The sequence below is a fragment of the Pseudochaenichthys georgianus genome, unplaced genomic scaffold (genome assembly GCF_902827115.2).
Source record: "Pseudochaenichthys georgianus unplaced genomic scaffold, fPseGeo1.2 scaffold_587_arrow_ctg1, whole genome shotgun sequence".
Lineage (NCBI taxonomy): Eukaryota > Metazoa > Chordata > Actinopteri > Perciformes > Channichthyidae > Pseudochaenichthys > Pseudochaenichthys georgianus.
In genome coordinates this window covers 1-16,950 of record NW_027263146.1, presented here as the reverse complement: position 1 = coordinate 16,950, position 16,950 = coordinate 1, and the positions used below count along the sequence as shown (strand labels likewise).

The window sequence follows — 16,950 nt, the reverse complement described above, 5'->3', positions numbered from 1 at the left end:
ACTCTGCTCAGGGGCACCCCCACTGACGTGGAGATTTTTCCAGGAGGTTAAATCCAAACCCACGGAAGGAGGAATGTATACCATGCGTCTCCTCTGACGCACGGGGTCGATGCACAGGCGAATAAACCACCTGGAGTCTCCTCACTGTGAAGGAGACCCAGGGGGATCACCACGTGACCAGCTGATATCATGCCTAACAGCTGCATCACGGAGAGGGCTGTCACCGCCCCGCGGGGTGTGACGCGCCGGAGGTGAGCTGTCCGAGCTGCTTAAAAACCAATATGTTTTAAAGACAGCCGGTTTATGGTGCGAGCCATGCTGCCTATAACCGACAGGTCAGGGGCAGCCGGCTTAACCAGTGAGCCTTGCTGCTTATTATTATCCATCTGTCCATCGAACACGCGCGTCGCCACTCTGAGTAATACTCTGAGAGTGCGCGACCTGCTCTGGATGTGCTGTGGTTGTCATGGTGACGAGCCACGTCAGAGCCCTCGCTGCCGTTGCCCGTGAAGCAACCCAAGAGGGGCCCGGTCCGAAAAGGCTGCGAGGGGGCCTCCACACGCTGCATCTCACACCGGCTCTCATCCTGTCTCTGTTTAGGAGAATGCTCGTAAACTGGACATTGAGGCGCGTTCACGCTCAAACCCGCTGAGGAATGAGCGGAGGTGTGTGCAGTGCTATTCACACAGTGCGTAACAACAGCCCTGGGCTCATTACGACCGTGTATAGTAGGCACATCTGGGACAGAGGAAAAAACGTGATGCCTGCTAACCGACAGATTAACAGCTGCACCGGAGGAGAGCTGTCACTTTCTCCCCTCTCTGCTGTGAGAGTCGCGCTCTCATGCGGGCTGAGTTCAATTCCACTCCCAGTTAAATGTCTGGGAGGGAAGAGGACAGCTCTTCTTCCAGTTGATAATGAAACCCAGGTTTGACAGATGAGATACGAGCTGTATCGTCTGAAAAACCGCTTCCTCCCTGGAGCAAGCCAGCCACAGCCGGTCGTCCAGGCAAAATAACTCATCCCCATTCTGAGTAGCTGCTCCAACCGTCTCCACCCACTTTGAAAAAAGCGCGTGGAGCCAGGAATGAGAAACGCAGGAATTTGCTGTGTTTCGGGATGATGGTTACGTGGAGGACTGCATCCTTCAGGACTATGGATGTGCACCTCCCTCGTGAACACTCCAGCACCTGTTTGATCGTCAACATGGGAAAAGGCCATTCCCTTGTTGGACACTGACAGATCGAGGATGGGTCTCATTCCCCCCGCCCCGTCTCCTTCGGAACCAGAAAATAGCGGGAGTAAAAAAAAATGATTTTCTTCCCTTTGAGGAACCCTGGAAAAAAGCTTCCTTTAACCAGAGTTCCTGCCGCTCTGCACGGAGCGCGAGACACTGTCCCTGGGATTACAGGATTCCCTGTATCTCGTAGAACTGCGGGGGGAGAGGCGAACTGCAGAGACTACCCTCTGCCCATCCGCCTGCTCATCCATCTGTCCCTCAGACACACGCGCCGCCACCCTGAGTACCATACAGTACTCTGATAGCGCCGGGTGTACATTCTCTGGATGTGCTGTGGTTGGTGGCAAACCACGCCAGAGCCCTCCACACGCTGCATTTCACACAGACTCTCAATATGTCGTCGTTTAGGAGAAGACTCGTAAACTGCGCGTTCACGCTCAACACCACTAAGGGATGAGCGGAGGTGTGTGCAGTGCTTTCCACACGATGCGTAATCATGGCCCTTCTCGTGGGCTTATCACGACCGTTGGTAGGAGGTGTCTGAGACAGAGGAAAAATCCATGCTGCCTAAACCCAAAAAGTTTAAGGTAGACGGATTTGAATAGCAAGCGCTGCTGTTTTATTAACCGATAAGTTTAAAAAAAACAGCCGGCTTAGGCAGCGAGCCATGCTGCCAAGTAAGCAATAGGCTATTTGAGCTGGCTTAACCGGGGAGCCTTGCTGCATATTAACTTCCCTCTGTCCATCTAACACACGCGCCGTCACTCAGTGAGCGAACCTGCTCTGGATGTGCTGTGGTTGTCATGGTGACGAGCCACGCCAGAGCCCTCCAGACGTTGCATTTCACACAGGCTCTCCTTATGTCGCGTTTAGGAGAAGGCTCGTAAACCGGACATTAAGGTACGTTCACGCTCTCAACACCCCTGAGGGATGAGCGGAGGTGTGTGCAGCGCTGTCCACACTGTAATAATGGCACTCGTGGTTTCATTACGACCGTGTGTAGGAGGTAGGTTTGGGACAGAGGAAAAAAATCTGAGCTGCCTAAAAACCAATAGGTTTTAAAAACAGCCGGTTTATGCAGCGAGCCATGCTGCCTATAACCGACAGGTTAGGGAAAGCCGGCTTACCCGGTGGGCCTTGCTGCTTATTATTATCCATCTGTCCATCGAACACACGCGTCGCCACTCTGAGAGCGCACGACATGTTTTGGATGTGCTGTGGTTGTCATGGTGACGAGCCACGTCAGAGCCCTCGCCGCCGTTGCCCATGAAGCAACCCAAGAGGGGCCCGGACCGAAAAGGCTGCGAGGGGGCCTCCACACGCTGCATCTCACACCGGCTCTTATCCTGCCTCTGTTTAGGAGAAGGCTCGTAAACTGGACACTGAGGCGCGTTCACGCTCAAACAACAAACAGCTGGCTTATGCACCTCCACACGTTGTATTGCACAGCGGCTCTCATCATGTCGCCTTTTAGGAGAAAACTGGACATTGAGGTTCACGCTCAAACCTGCTTGAGGAATGATTTGAGGTGTGTGTAGGAGGCACATCTGTGACATAGGAAACAAACCCGGGCTGTCTAATTAACCGACAGGTTTTAAAGACAGCCGGTTTGAGCCGTTAGCTCTGCTGCCTAACAACCGACAGGCTGGGAGGCAGCCGCTTATGCAGCTTTTTTTATGTCATCCGGAGGAGAGCTCTCCTGAACCGGGGGAACGGGGAGATCAGGCGGCTGCCTTTCCGATGATCTCCGGGAGTTCCTGGAGAATACCGCCTAACGACGGCAGAGCCGTGATGGCGGATAGAGAGACCCGTTGACCCGGTGTTAGCCCGGCAGCCGAACCTAGGCTCGGCTACCGGGCTGACACCGGGCCCCGGCCCCGTCTCCCCCGACTGGAGGAGAGAGAGACAGGGCGGGGGAACCACATGGTGATCCGTGAATGGAGGGGAAGGAGTCGCCTGACTGCTGCCCGCCACTCGGATCCAATAAATAAAGGGCTTGGTCCACAGAGTAAGACTCCTGGACTAGCCAATCATCCTCGGCCGCGGCAGCGAGAGCGTCCGCTCTCCACTGTCTGTGGGCCAGAGCGAGACGGACACAATGAGTGCACGACACCTGGGGAGTGAGAGCCACGTTTGCATGCTCTAATCCCCGGCAGGACTCACACCGTGAGCTCCGGTCGTAACTCATATGTCGGGTTGACACCGGGCCCCGCCCTGTTTCCCCCGTCCGGAGGAGAGGGAGGATGGGGCCAGGGGAACCAGGAATGTTTGCTTTCTAGTAAACAGCTCTGAAAAGAGCTGTTTGGTCCCTTCTCTAGTCACAACTCAAGTCCCTTCTCTAGTCCCTTCTCTAGTCCCTACTCAATTCCCTTCTCAAGTCCCTCCTCTAGTCACAACTCAAGTCCCTTCTCTAGTCCCTTCTAGAGGTTGCTGCCTTATCTTTCTTACAGTGCAGACGCTTTTCTGCTTGCTCCTGCCTCTGCTTACTTTTTATGCTGATTTTCCTATTCTTATTCTCTGAAAACTTCGAGCAGCGGCTCCTGGACATTAACCGATCACTGGGACAGTTCATCTTCGTAAATAGACGGAGGTTTTCAGCCATATTTCAACATTTTTACGACGACCCCAGTCTTACAGTAGCGTGGCCTAGCAACAGCTAAAGCCTGGTAGGCTACTGCATGCTATTTAGCTTAAGCTAGTTGGTAGAAAAATGCCTCCGTTCTCTACAGATGACTTCCACAAACTTCTACAGAAGATAGTTGTGCTGGAAATGAAAATGCAACGGTTGGAAGTTAACGTGGAAGTGAATGGACTATGTTGTGGGAATGACACCACTTTACCAGTGTTGCAAAATAGTGGAAAAGGGTATGCTAACTCACAGCTAGTTAGCAGCTACAAGGATTCCAAGGAACAGGAGGGCTGTGTACCGGGTAATAAATCTACAAGTGGTAGTCCTCCCTGGAACTCTCTGGGTGCAAAGCCGAAGAGTAAATCATTTCCATGGGATTTGGGAGGACGGATAACAGGCAGAGCCCAACACTCAGAAATATGTGATGCGACCGGCTGGCCTGCATTGCTATCACCCAGGAAGAGTGCCTCTTCAACCCCTAAACAGCAGTGGACAGCTGCTAAAGGGAGAATTACAAAAAATCCTCCTAAACCACCAAGTGTGCCAATCCAGAACAGATACGCTCCGCTGACCGAGAGCCGGAGATCTCTTTCTGATGACCTGGATAACCCGTCCTCTTCACACAGCAGGGTAAGGACCAATAGCTACTCCAAAAGTAAAAGACTAGAGGGAAAGCTAACGACTGGGCCTGAAACTCTGATTGTGGGTGACTCTGCTGTAAGAGATGTAAAAGGTCTGTGTAGTAAGAACAACATCAAAGTACTCTGTTTTCCCAAGGATGTGGTCTCTGACTTGGCTGAGAAGATCCTGCATGTTGGGGCTGAACATCCGACTGTGAAGAATGTGGTTCTGCACATTGGAACAAATGATGTTGTGAAACAAGAGTCAGAAGTGCTGAAAAAAGACTTTAAATGTCTGTTGGAAACTGCCAGCTCTCTAAATGCAGAGGTGTTCATCAGTGGCCCTCTACCGCCAGTCAGAAGAGGAGTGGAGAGATTCAGCAGATTGTTTGCACTGAACACCTGGCTTTCAACTGTCTGTACTGACCATTCTGTGCATTTTATTGACAATTTTAACTTTTTCTGGGATCGCAGACATCTTTTCAAGGCAAATGGAGTTTGCCTGAACAAGTCAGGAGTGAAATTGTTTATCTCTAACATATTCAACTGCCTGCGTCATCAATCTGTTCCCTCTGCCAAGGACAAGCGGCAAGAGGAATCAAAACAGGAGATAGACACAACACATCGCGCAGAAAACCCTGAAGAAGTATCACTGCACCCGCCTGAGGAATGTTCTGATTATGGGAGACCTATGAAACACACGGAGGAGTCCCCACCGCCCGTCACCCCCCCCCCCCCCCCTATCAACGCCTTTGAGGATACTCCGTTCACCCTTTCACCCACGCCCACCATCCTGGAGATCGTTGAACACATGAAGGAGATACAGAGGGCTGGCACCGATTCCTTCCTGGATTTCAAAGACCAAACTAAGGCGTTACGCAGGGCTGGCAGCATGTCCTTTACCCCCGCCCCTCAACGACGCCCACCAAAATCACCGAAGCAGAGATGCGCACCATCTCTCCCTGCTTCATCACCATGCCTACCACAATCATCCAAACCAAAACAATCTGCAAACTGATATCTGCTGGGTCCAGGCTCAAGGGCGTATGGCACTCTCAACTCTTTCCAGGACATGCCAGGGCCCTGCCTGCCAGTAGCTTTGCCGATATCTGTGTTGATAGGTAATAGATTAAGAGCGGTAAATCATCTTAGATACAGGAAGCGCTCAAACGTTTGTGTGAGTTTATCTAATTTAGCAGTGATTCCATGTCAGCCACAGCTTGTTACAAAAAACATGACTGATAGTGTGTTTAACAAACTTAAACTAGCTTTATTAAATGTCAGGTCTTTGGCAGGAAAAACATTTTTAATCAATGATTTTATCACTGAGCACAATCTTGATTTTATGTTTTTAACAGAAACTTGGATTGAACAAAATAACAGTGCAGCTGTTCTTATCGAATCAACCCCTCCCAACTTTAGTTTTATGAGTCAGGAAAGAATGCATAGGAAAGGGGGTGGAGTTGCTATTCTGTTCAATGATTCCCTTCAATGCAGGAAGACATCGTATGGAAACTTTGATTATTTTGTGTGGCCCTTCAGCTGAAATGCTCCTCTCGAGCTCTGTTCCTAAATATCTATAGACCACCCAAATACTGTGCAAGCTTTTTTGATGACTTTACTGAACTGCTGTCTATAGTGTGTATTGACTTTGACCGTCTAGTCATTGTTGGTGATTTTAACATCCATGTTGACAACCCCCAGGACAGAGGGGCTAAAGAACTGTTTTGTGTTCTTGATAGCTGTGGACTGACTCAGCATGTGACGGAGCCCACGCACAATAAGGGGCACACTCTGGACTTAATTATCTCAAAGGGTCTGAATATCTCTAAGGTTGTGGTGACTGATGTTGCGCTCTCTGACCATTCCTGTGTTTTCTTTGAGAGCTCTATTTCTGTTCACACAAGTGTTCAAAAAGAGGTAACCACAAAGCGATATTTAACTGAAAATACTAGGGAAATGTTTACTCAGAATTTTTCTTCCACACTTGCCCCTGCTAACATCTCAGTAGATGAGCTAGTAGATAATTTTAATTCAAAAATTAAAAATGTTATAGATGCCATTGCTCCAATTAAGGTAAAGGAAGTGACTGGGAAGAAAATATCTCCATGGAGAAAGGCCATGACCGTTAAAACAGAAAAAAGAGAATGTCGAAAAGCTGAACGCAGGTGGCGAAAAACAAATCTTCAGGTTCACTTTGAAATTTATAAAGAGAGACTTGGCCTTTATAATTTGGAATTGAAAAACGCACGACAATCATTCTTCTCTGACATCATTACCAAAAACAACGCACGTGCCTTGTTTGCTACCGTCGACAGACTAACTAACCCCCCAGTGTCAGTAGCCTCTGAATTTCTAACCAACAGGGCGTGCAATGATTTTGCCTCCTTTTTCACTGACAAAATTCAGAAAATCAGACAAGCAGTCAGTGCCTCTGCATCAGGAACAGCAAATGTGCTGTCTCTGTGTCCACTTAACATCAATTCAGACATCATGACACAATTCCATCAGATTAATGATAAAAACCTAGAGGACATTATACAACTTCTGAAGTCCTCCTCCTGCTGCCTTGATATTATTCCAACAGGATTTTTCAAAGATGCTTTGCCTTGCATGGCCTCAGAACTACTTCATATAGTAAACAAATCTCTTCACTCAGGTATTTTTCCACAGGCCCTGAAAACTGCAGTCATTAAACTGCTCTTAAAAAAGAATAATCTAGATGCTTCAGTAATGAACAATTACAGGCCCATATCAAACCTGCCATTTCTAGGTAAGATCATTGAAAAAGTTGTTTTTCAACAGTTGAGTAATTTCTTGCATTTAAATAGTTGTTTCGATGTGTTCCAGTCAGGCTTTCGTCCAAACCACAGCACTGAGACTGCTCTTGTAAAGGTCTTTAACGACATCCACTTAAACACAGACAGTGGCAGAATTCATTACGTGTTAGTATTATTAGATCTCAGTGCTGCGTTTGACACTGTTGACCACAGCATATTACTAGACCGACTGGAAAACTGGGTGGGACTTTCGGAAACAGTTCTAAATTGGTTTAAATCCTACTTAAAGGATAGAAACAACTTTGTTTCTATAGGTAAATACACATCTGAGTTGACAAATATGACATGTGGGGTTCCTCAAGGCTCCATCTTGGGGCCTCTTCTCTTTAACATCTACATGCTACCACTGGCTCAGATAATGAAGAACAACAAAATAAGTTACCATAGCTATGCAGATGACACACAAATTTACGTAACAATTTCACCAGGAGACTATGCTCCAATTCAAACACTGAGTAAGTGCATTGAACAAATCAATGACTGGATGTGTCAGAACTTTCTCCAATTAAACAAAGATAAAACTGAGGTAATGGTCTTTGGAGCCAAGGCAGAACGTTTAAAAGTTAGCGCTGAGCTTCAGTCTGCAATGTTCAAACCAACAGATAAAGCCAGGAATCTAGGTGTAGTCATGGACTCTGACCTGAGTTTCAACAGTCACATTAAAACAGTTACTAAATCAGCCTACTATCACCTAAAGAATATATCTAGGATTAAAAGACTAATGTCACAGCAGGATTTGGAAAAACTTGTCCATGCCTTTATCTTCAGTAGACTCGACTACTGCAATGGTGTCTTCACAGGTCTCACTAAAAAATATATTAGAAAGCTGCAGCTGATTCAGAACGCCGCTGCTCGAGTCCTCACTAACACTAAGAAAGTGGACCACATCACTCCTGTTCTGAAGTCTTTACACTGGCTTCCTGTGTGTCAAAGAATAGATTTCAAAATACTGCTGCTGGTTTATAAAGCACTGAATGGTTTAGGCCCAACATACATTTCTGACCTCCTGCTAAACTATGAACCATCCAGATCTCTCAGGTCTTCAGGGACTGGTCAGCTTTCTGTCCCCAGAGTCAGAACTAAACATGGTAAAGCAGTGTTCAGTTATTATGCTCCAAATATCTGGAACAAACTCCCAGAAACCTGCAGGTCCGCTGCAACTCTTACTACTTTTAAATCCAGGCTGAAGACTTTTCTTTTTGTCGCTGCTTTTAATTGAACTTTTCATATCTTAAACTGCACTGTAACTTTTATCCATGTACTTTTTCCTGTAATGTTTAAACGTAATTAAACTCCATGACATTTATGAGAGGGACTGCTCGAAAGCAGAGATATTTGGAATATCTGGCATCGACGGATGAAAAATAGTGTTTTGGTAACACGGAGTGTTTTGGTAACACTTTAAAGACTTTGTTATGGAAGCAAAGCAGGGGAGGGGGTGTGTACAGCCTCCTGAGGGTCCGATTGTGGATGTCATGCGAGCAAAATATGGTGAAGAAAGTCTGTCTAAATTAAATATATGGACGGAAATGTTCGGATTTCCTAAGGGAGGTTCTTTGAGTAAAATATTCATATTTTAGACTGCACTGTAACTTTTATCCATGTATTTTTCCTTAATGTTTATTTTATTAGCACTGTAACTTTTATCCATGGACTTTTTCTTGTAATGTTTAATTGAACTATTCATATTTTAGACTGCACTGTAACTTTTATCCATGTATTTTTCCTTAATGTTTATTTTATTAGCTTTTCTTTTTTAATGCTTAATGTCTTTCATTTCTTTTTTGTAAAGCACTTTGAATTACCCTGCGTCGAAAAGTGCTATATAAATAAACTTGCCTTGCCTTCCCTTGCCTTCTCTAGTCGCTTCTCTAGTCCCTACTCAATTCCCTTCCCTAGTCCCTTCTCAAGTCCCTTCTCTAGTCCCTCCTCTAGTCCCCTCTCTAGTTCCCTCTCCAGTCCCTCCTCTAGTCCCTTCCATAGTCCGTTCCCTAGTCCCTTCTCTAGTCCCTTCTCTAGTCCCTTCTCTAGTCCCTTCTCTAGTCCCTTCTCAAGACCCCTCTCTAGTCCCTCCTCTAGTCCCTCCTCTAGTCCCTTCTCTAGTCCCTTCCCAAGCCCCTTCTCTAGTCCCCTCTCCAGTTTCATCTCGAGTCCCCGCTCGAGTTCCCTCTCGAGTCCCCTCTCAGGCCACCTCTCGAGTCCCCTCTCCAGTTTCCTCTCGAGTCCCCTCTCCAGTTCCCTCTCAAGTCCCCTCTCGAGTCTCCTCTCGAGTTCCCTCTCGAGTCTCCTCTCAAGTTCCCTCTAAAGTCCCCTTTCAAGTCACCTCTCGAGTCCCCTCTCAAGTCCCTACTCCATGTCCTGTGCCGTTGGAGGCCCCGCCGACTACTCTTCTGCCGGGGGTCCTGCCAATCTTATGTCCTGCGCCATTGGAGGTCCCGCCAACTACTCTTCCGCTGGGGGTCCAGCCAACTCCATGTCCTGCCCTGTTGGGGGTCCCGCAGACTACTCTTCCACTCGCGGTCCTGCCAACTCCATGTCCTGTCCTGTTGGGGGTCCCACCAACTATTCTTCTGCCGGGGGTCCTGCCAACCCTATGTCCTGTGCCATTGGAGGTCCCGCCGAAAACTCTTCTGCCGGGGGTCCTGCCAACCCCATGTCCTGTTCCGTTGGAGGTCCCGCTGAGAGTCCCGCTGAGAGTCCTGCCAATCTCATGTCTTGTTCTGTTGGAGGTCCCGCCGTCACCTGTCTCGCCGGGGGTCCTGCCAACTCCTGGTCCTCTTCCGTGGGGGATCCTGCCGAAGCCTGTCCCACCGGCTCTGGTTCCTGTCCGGCCGACTCCGGGTCCTGCCCGTCCTCCGGGTCCTGCCCGTCCTCCGGAGTTGTCCCGTCACCGCCTTCTTCGCCCTTGGGCCCGGCCCCCTGAGAGCCGCGGTCTTCGCCCTCGAGCCCGGCCCCCTGAGTGCAGCTGTCTTCGCCCTCGAGCCCGGCCCCCTGAGAGCCGCGGTCTTCGCACTCGAGCCCGGCCCCCTGAGTTCGCCCGCTGTGGCCTTCGACACTCCATGGACTCTGCCTTGCCCCTGGGCCGTCCACCCGAGACCACCTCCATGGACTCTGCCTTGCCCCCGGGTCGTCCGCCCGAGACCCCCTCCATGGTCTCTGCCTTGCCCCCGGGCCGTCCACCCGAGATCCCTTCCGGGCCCTCCGCTGTGCTCCTGGGCTGTCAGCCCAAACCCGTTCTCCTGACCCCCTCCACCCACCGCCCTGGTGGCCCCCTGTGTTTTCTCCTCCCTCCTCCCCTGTCTCTTGTTTCCTTGATTAGTCCTGTGTGTATTTAAGTTCTGTTTTTTCTGTCTGTCATTGTTGGTTCGTCGTTTGTCTGTGACTGTGTTCACCGGGGAGTGTTCTGTTCGTCCGTGTATCCTTGAAATAAAGGTATTTTCAGTGTTATCTGCATTTGGGTCCTGCTTGCTTCGCTCACCCGTAACAGTTATTGGTCATAATAAAGTAATGATTTGTCATTATGCCGTTTAGTGTATCACTTAATAAAGTCAAAACTATTAATTGAGTCATGGAATTTAAGGATTTAGAGATAGCCTTGTACACCAGTAAATATTAGTTAAATATAACAATATTTAACAGTCGTTCCTCAATGATGTCATCATTAGCAACTCTATACAATGTGATTAGAAGATACTGCCAGTTCACTTTTCATTACCCGCTTGTTCTCTGGATCCCATGTAATGTAAAGCAAGCTGAGCTGAAGAAAGTAGTGATGATAAGTACCATCTTCTCTTGAAACAGCTAGACAGATTTAAGCTTGTTATCTTTAAATAAACTGTCTTACTCACATTTCACGTCGATAAGGATGTTTTCAGATGTGCTCCTCCCCAGCTTGTTCTCAGCTCTACAGAAATACTGTCCGGAGTCAGAGGACTGGATGGAGCTGAGGACAAGTTGTGGTCGTTCACTGAGAAGAGGAACGTTAGGATTGCTATTCTTCTTGTACCAGATGTAGTTAGCTGCTGGGTTAGCATCACTGCTACAGGTCAGAGTCACTGAACTGCCCTCCTCTATCTCAGCAGAGGGACTCACTGACACAGAGGGGAGCCTCGGAGCATCTGGAGGAGAAGTGTGAACAGAAAATATTAAGATTGTTTTTCACACTAGATTAGCACAAAGGGCATCTACCTTATTGAACGCTGAATGAACTGTAGCTGCATTTTGGACTTTGAACACAGTTTGACAAAATGCATGTTGGACGGATTTAACCTTTGTCCAAAACGTGCACAACATTGAAACTTTACACCCCAATAAGGTACACTTGATTTTAGTCGATACAGGGCAACGAATGAAGACTGTGATGTTAATCACTACGAACTAAAATGTATTATTGAAGATTATTATAATGTTGTACGTCTCTCTGTACGAGAACCTCGTTTCATTTATTTGTAATTATCTTATTGTTTGTTCACCTCCTTAAGCTGTTTTTGGGTTGAGGAGCTTGGGGGAACGCTACAAAACTCAGTATTAAAGGTTTTTATTACATTGTTCATATTATAATAATTTACCTTAATGGGTTAAATATATTGTGAATATAGCTTTAGTGTTGTTTCCATGTTATGCCATAGTGTCTGAGGTATAGAGTTATGAGTAAGTGTTGTCAGTGCACTGAGGCAGGACAAAACATTAACACAGTATTTCTTAGACAAAATAAATGAATACATATTAGAGGGTGTGGTACTTTAAAGAAAAGCAGAACATTGACACGTGTAAAACTAAGATAACAAATAATGAGAGTTTATGTTTAAGTATTCGACTGCTAATTGCTTTCCAGTCGACAAAAACATCGATTACTTCCTGTATGCTGCACCTGCTACATCTCTCCTCATTGACAGAAGGAAAGCATCTGGCTTCTCTGCAGAAATGTCTAGATATTTATCAAACTACGATATCCACTAAACAACATTCATTTAAAGTTATGTTGAGGACTGCAGGACGATAGAGGAAGTTCAACACAACGATGAATTGGCAATTATTTAAAGCATGTGTTGTTTGTTAATGTAGGTACTGTATGTACAGTCATTATTTCCATCCATACAGACATAGTATTAGCATGCTAAATGGTGCTGTATTTCTAAAGGGTTTGAACTATCTTACAATATAAATGTGGATCGTACAGTACGTCTCACAGAGAGGAGGAAGACAACAAATCCACTGCAGTTAAACCCATAGCTGCTGCTTTTATTGTTTCACCTCCTTAAATTATCTTGTGGGCTCTCATCAAGATTACATTACGCTGCAGGTGCTTGCAAAGTCTAAATGTCTCATCTTGCACCTGCAACCTCGAATGACCTAATTTAACATATCTTTCTTTGTGGGGTGTCTAAATGATTTTCTGTTATTGTTGATATGTAGTTTTGTTTGTAATTCTTCTTTGTTCAAAATGAGGTCTCCACCTAAATCAATATCATCTGTATTTTTTTTTACCCAAGATGGCTTATTTACTGGCTGTAGTTAAGCTTTCTGTTTCTATATATATAACTGCGGCATCTGCATTCAGATTCAGAAGACTCCTCTGAAATTGGCATTGTAATGTCATCGTGTGTGTGTGTGTGTGTGTGTGTGTGTGTGTGCGTGCGTGTGTGTGTGTGTGTGTGTGTGTGTGTGTGTGTGTGTGTGTGTGTGTGTGTGTGTGTGTGTGTGTGTGTGTGTGTGTGTGTGTGTGTGTGTGTGTGTGTGTGTGTGTGTGTGTGTGTGTGTGTGTGTGTGTGTGTGTGTGTGTGTGTGTGTGTGTGTGTGTGTGTGTGTGTGTGAGTAAACTCACACACTGCAGGCGAGGGGAAGTCTTCATTTCCTTCAAAAGCACATGAGATCAGGTCTGCGTGGTGAAGCAAGCCTTTATAAGAAGATCTCGTTGTTGTGGGGATTTTCTCTCCGTTCTTGAACCAGACGTAGGAAACACCACCAGCTGGACTGCAGCTGCTCTGACACTTCAGCTCTGCTAAGGTATCAGACTGCTGGACTGCTGCTGTGATCACCTGCACCTGCAGAGCTGGATATGAGAAAAAGAAACATTTGAAATGACACAATATTATATGACTTGGTCCAGCGGTTTATTTGTTATGTGGGGCTCTTTGTCGTCAGGGGTGGGGGGCTCATAGATGAAGAGCACAGTCTTTTTTAATAGTCCCATTTAATTTACATCTTAAAATATTGCAATATACACTTTTACAGCTTTTCCGATATCAAAACGTGATAAAGTGCCATTTCCAAACTAAAGGGATGTGAAATGCAACTACAAGTGACTGAATGTTATCAAGCAGGACCATGGGGAAAGTGATAATCACAATTATATATCATAATTATTTATTTTTGTAAGCGACAAAACATTAAGAAACTGCTCTGACTTGTTGTGCTAATCGTGCTAACTTAAAAACTATCCACCTTATTAGAAAAAAATTAAATTGCAATTTCACTTTTTGTTGCAATAATTAAGAATTAGAGAAATCTTCCACCCAAAGGTTGCATTCTGAAGTCAAATGCATCTCTAAAAACTTTTAATGTAAAGACATGTGAGGTCCAAACATCTCTATCGCTGGCTGGTGGTTTAGCAATAATTTAATATGCAGCAATGCTAACTTTTGTTTCGTAAACATATTAATTGTTGAATAGCTGCGAGGCTGATGACGTGAGAGCGAGGACTGTATTTGAAGGTATAACGTGTATTTTCATCAGTGTGTTGGTCAGTACCTGTGACCGTCAGAGTGGTTCCAGGTAAATCACTCCTCCATTCAAAGCTTGGTGTTTTGAATTTGAAGAGATACTGAGCTGAATCTGAGTCTCTCAGGTCAGAGATCCTCAGAGTGGATCCTCTCTCTGTCTCAAGGATCTGAACACGACCTGCATACTGGGAGTCTGTACTAAGGTCCTGATCACTACGCTCAGGTCTGAACCAGAATTTAGATTGAACATATTCATAACTGCTGTACGTGCAGGAAATGTCCACTGAGGATCCTTTGAAGGCACAGATGCTTCTTTCACTGTAAGCCACAGTATTGCAGGCTTGACCATTAACACCTGAAAATAAAATATCTTTGGTTAATCATTATGAAAATGTAATTGCCTTAACTCAGGGCTGAATGTATTGCTGGGGACAGTGTCTCCCTTTTATGTAATAAGGTAAGGCATCATGTTGGTGGAAGACTGTAAGTGAACTCACACACTGAAGGAGAGGGGGAATTCTCATATCCTTTAACAGCACAGGCATAGCTTTCTTCAGGATAGAAATAGTCATTAAAAGAATCTCCTTGTTTTCGTGATTTCAGTCCATTCTTGTACCAGATGTAGGGAGGACGAGAAGTTGGAGGGCAACTGCTGAGACACTCCAGTGTTGCATATATAGAGCCTATGTAGCGATATATGTTGCTCACCTTTACCTGGAGACCTGGATTTGTAAGGAACAAACATGTTAATCTGAACTGTCATCGTACGTGTTGTAGATGCAGTAACATTCACTGCAGTGTTGACCAAATGTTGAGCTAACTTACATACAAACAAAGTGTTACCTGTGACAGACAGAGTGACCGGTTCACCAACATACACGTCTTGGCTTGTTGTGATCCTGAACCTGTACTCAGCTGAGTCGCTCTCTCTCAGGTTTCTGATTCTCAGAGTGCAGATGTTGTTTCCACAGAGATCCTCTACACGACCTGCGTACTCTGCGTCTGTGGTCAGATCTACAGGTTCACCATCTTCCTGTTTAGTGAACCAGAATGTTTTTTCTACTCTGTTTGCCTTATCTTTCCATGTAGATGGGTATGTGAAGCTGCATCTTATCTCCACTGTTGATCCTTTCTCTGCACAGATCTCAGTAGAAGAGTAAGTCACTCCCCAGTCATCCTGACCCTGAACCACTGAAACACAGAGCACATCAGAAACTATAATCAGACTCATCAGTAGACAGACTTTCTTAGCATTACCAAACACATCTTTTTACTATTTTATATTATATTGATTTACATACAGAGGAATGTTCTGATGTTTGTTTCTAACTGGGTTTATACTTTTAAAGGTTATATATAATGTTGACGTAGGACATCATGCAGCAGTGTATTTAACCTTTAACGCAGTATTTACCTGATAAATACTTAGATTTCGAACCAATGGAGGCAGACATGAAGAAAATAAAAAAGCTACGATCATGTACGTGCGTGCAAACAGACGTTCATGCATTCACGGACACACACCTTCACACACACTTGACCTTCAGGGTCAAAACTGTGGCCGCCATGAAGAGAGAAAGAGCGTTCAGTTGCTGGGCGCAGCTAAAAACAGTAAAGTTTTTGGCAATAAAAGAAAACAATGCGCTAAAAGATGAGATGATTGAAGTCAGATGATATTCATTAGTGACTTTTTATCCACGTTGCAACTCCTACCGTAACTTTCTTATATGCATTACATTATCAAATACAGCTGCTGAATGTCTAATGCTGAGAAACACTTGCTAAAGTTAAGTGCGTGGACTGCAGGATGAAAGAGGAAGTTCAACTGAGCGATACATTTTAATTAACAATTATTTAAATTTAAAAAAGTCTTGTTTTGTAATATTTACAATCATTATTTCCATCAACACAGACATAGTTGTACCATGCCAAACACTCTGTATTTCTGAGCTGCATCAACTGTCTTACAATATAAATGTAGATGTACAGTACCTTGTACAACGAGAAGGAAGACGACAAATCCTCTCGCTGCTGCTGGTAGACTCATAGCTGCTCCTCACGTCTCTGATAAACCATCAGGTAGATCACATACAGGAGAAATACTGTTTGTCAGTGAGTCACCAAAAAACGCTTGTACATCGAGGAGGGTGTTTTCTCTGTCACTCGTGCAGCTGTGTTAAAAATATATCAATGTGTTAGGAACTGCCCTTGTTTCCTTCCTCTTAACAGTTACAAGATACAAGAGACGGTAAACATAGTTAAACTGAAGAACTCTGTGGTTTTGCAAACAATGCATTACTTACTTGTAAACATCTACATATGAAAATGGGACAGCTCAACATTGCCATCCTTAAAGCCACAATGTGTGTACAAACATGGACGAACACGCTGAATGGTTGGTTTATCGTGAAAAATCATCATTAATGTAAGAATTTCTTCTTCATCCGTAGTCTTCATCCTACTGCATATAACCAGCTAATTATGGGCGTCCACGTTTAATTACATTTTACCACAATTTCCAGCAGCCAATCATTGTGCTGCAGTCAAACTTTACATCTGCTCTCCCCTCAATTCAAAGTGCTTTACAAAAAATGAAAGACATTAAGCATTAAAAAAGAAAAGCTAATAAAATAAACATTAAAAGGAAAAATACATGTATAAAAGTTACAGTGCAGTTTAAAATATGAATAGTTCAATTAAAAGCAGCGACAAAAAGAAAAGTCTTCAGCCTGGATTTAAAAGTAGTCAGAGTTGCAGCGGACCTGCAGGTTTCTGGGAGTTTGTTCCAGATGTTTGGAGCATAATAACTGAACGCTGCTTCTCCATGTTTAGTTCTGACTCTGGGGACAGAAAGCTGACCAGTCCCTGATGACCTGAGAGATCTGGATGGTTCATAATT

The 16,950-nt window shown here is 45.3% G+C and overlaps 1 protein-coding gene across 1 annotated transcript in view; it reads right to left on the bottom strand.

Annotated features, from left to right (window-relative positions):
- The window catches only part of LOC117443337 (cell adhesion molecule CEACAM5-like), a 39,896-nt gene extending 23,761 nt beyond the window's left edge, over positions 1-16,135 (bottom strand). Inside the window, exons 1-6 of the mRNA XM_034079323.2 lie at positions 16,044-16,135; positions 14,895-15,242; positions 14,549-14,773; positions 14,080-14,406; positions 13,154-13,381; positions 11,178-11,447 (exon numbers count right to left, since the gene is read on the bottom strand). Coding sequence (XP_033935214.1) covers positions 11,178-11,447; positions 13,154-13,381; positions 14,080-14,406; positions 14,549-14,773; positions 14,895-15,242; positions 16,044-16,098 — 1,453 coding nt within the window. The 5' untranslated portion in view covers positions 16,099-16,135. The remainder of the gene's footprint in view (positions 1-11,177; positions 11,448-13,153; positions 13,382-14,079; positions 14,407-14,548; positions 14,774-14,894; positions 15,243-16,043) is intronic.
- Between the last annotated feature and the right edge of the window lie 815 nt (positions 16,136-16,950).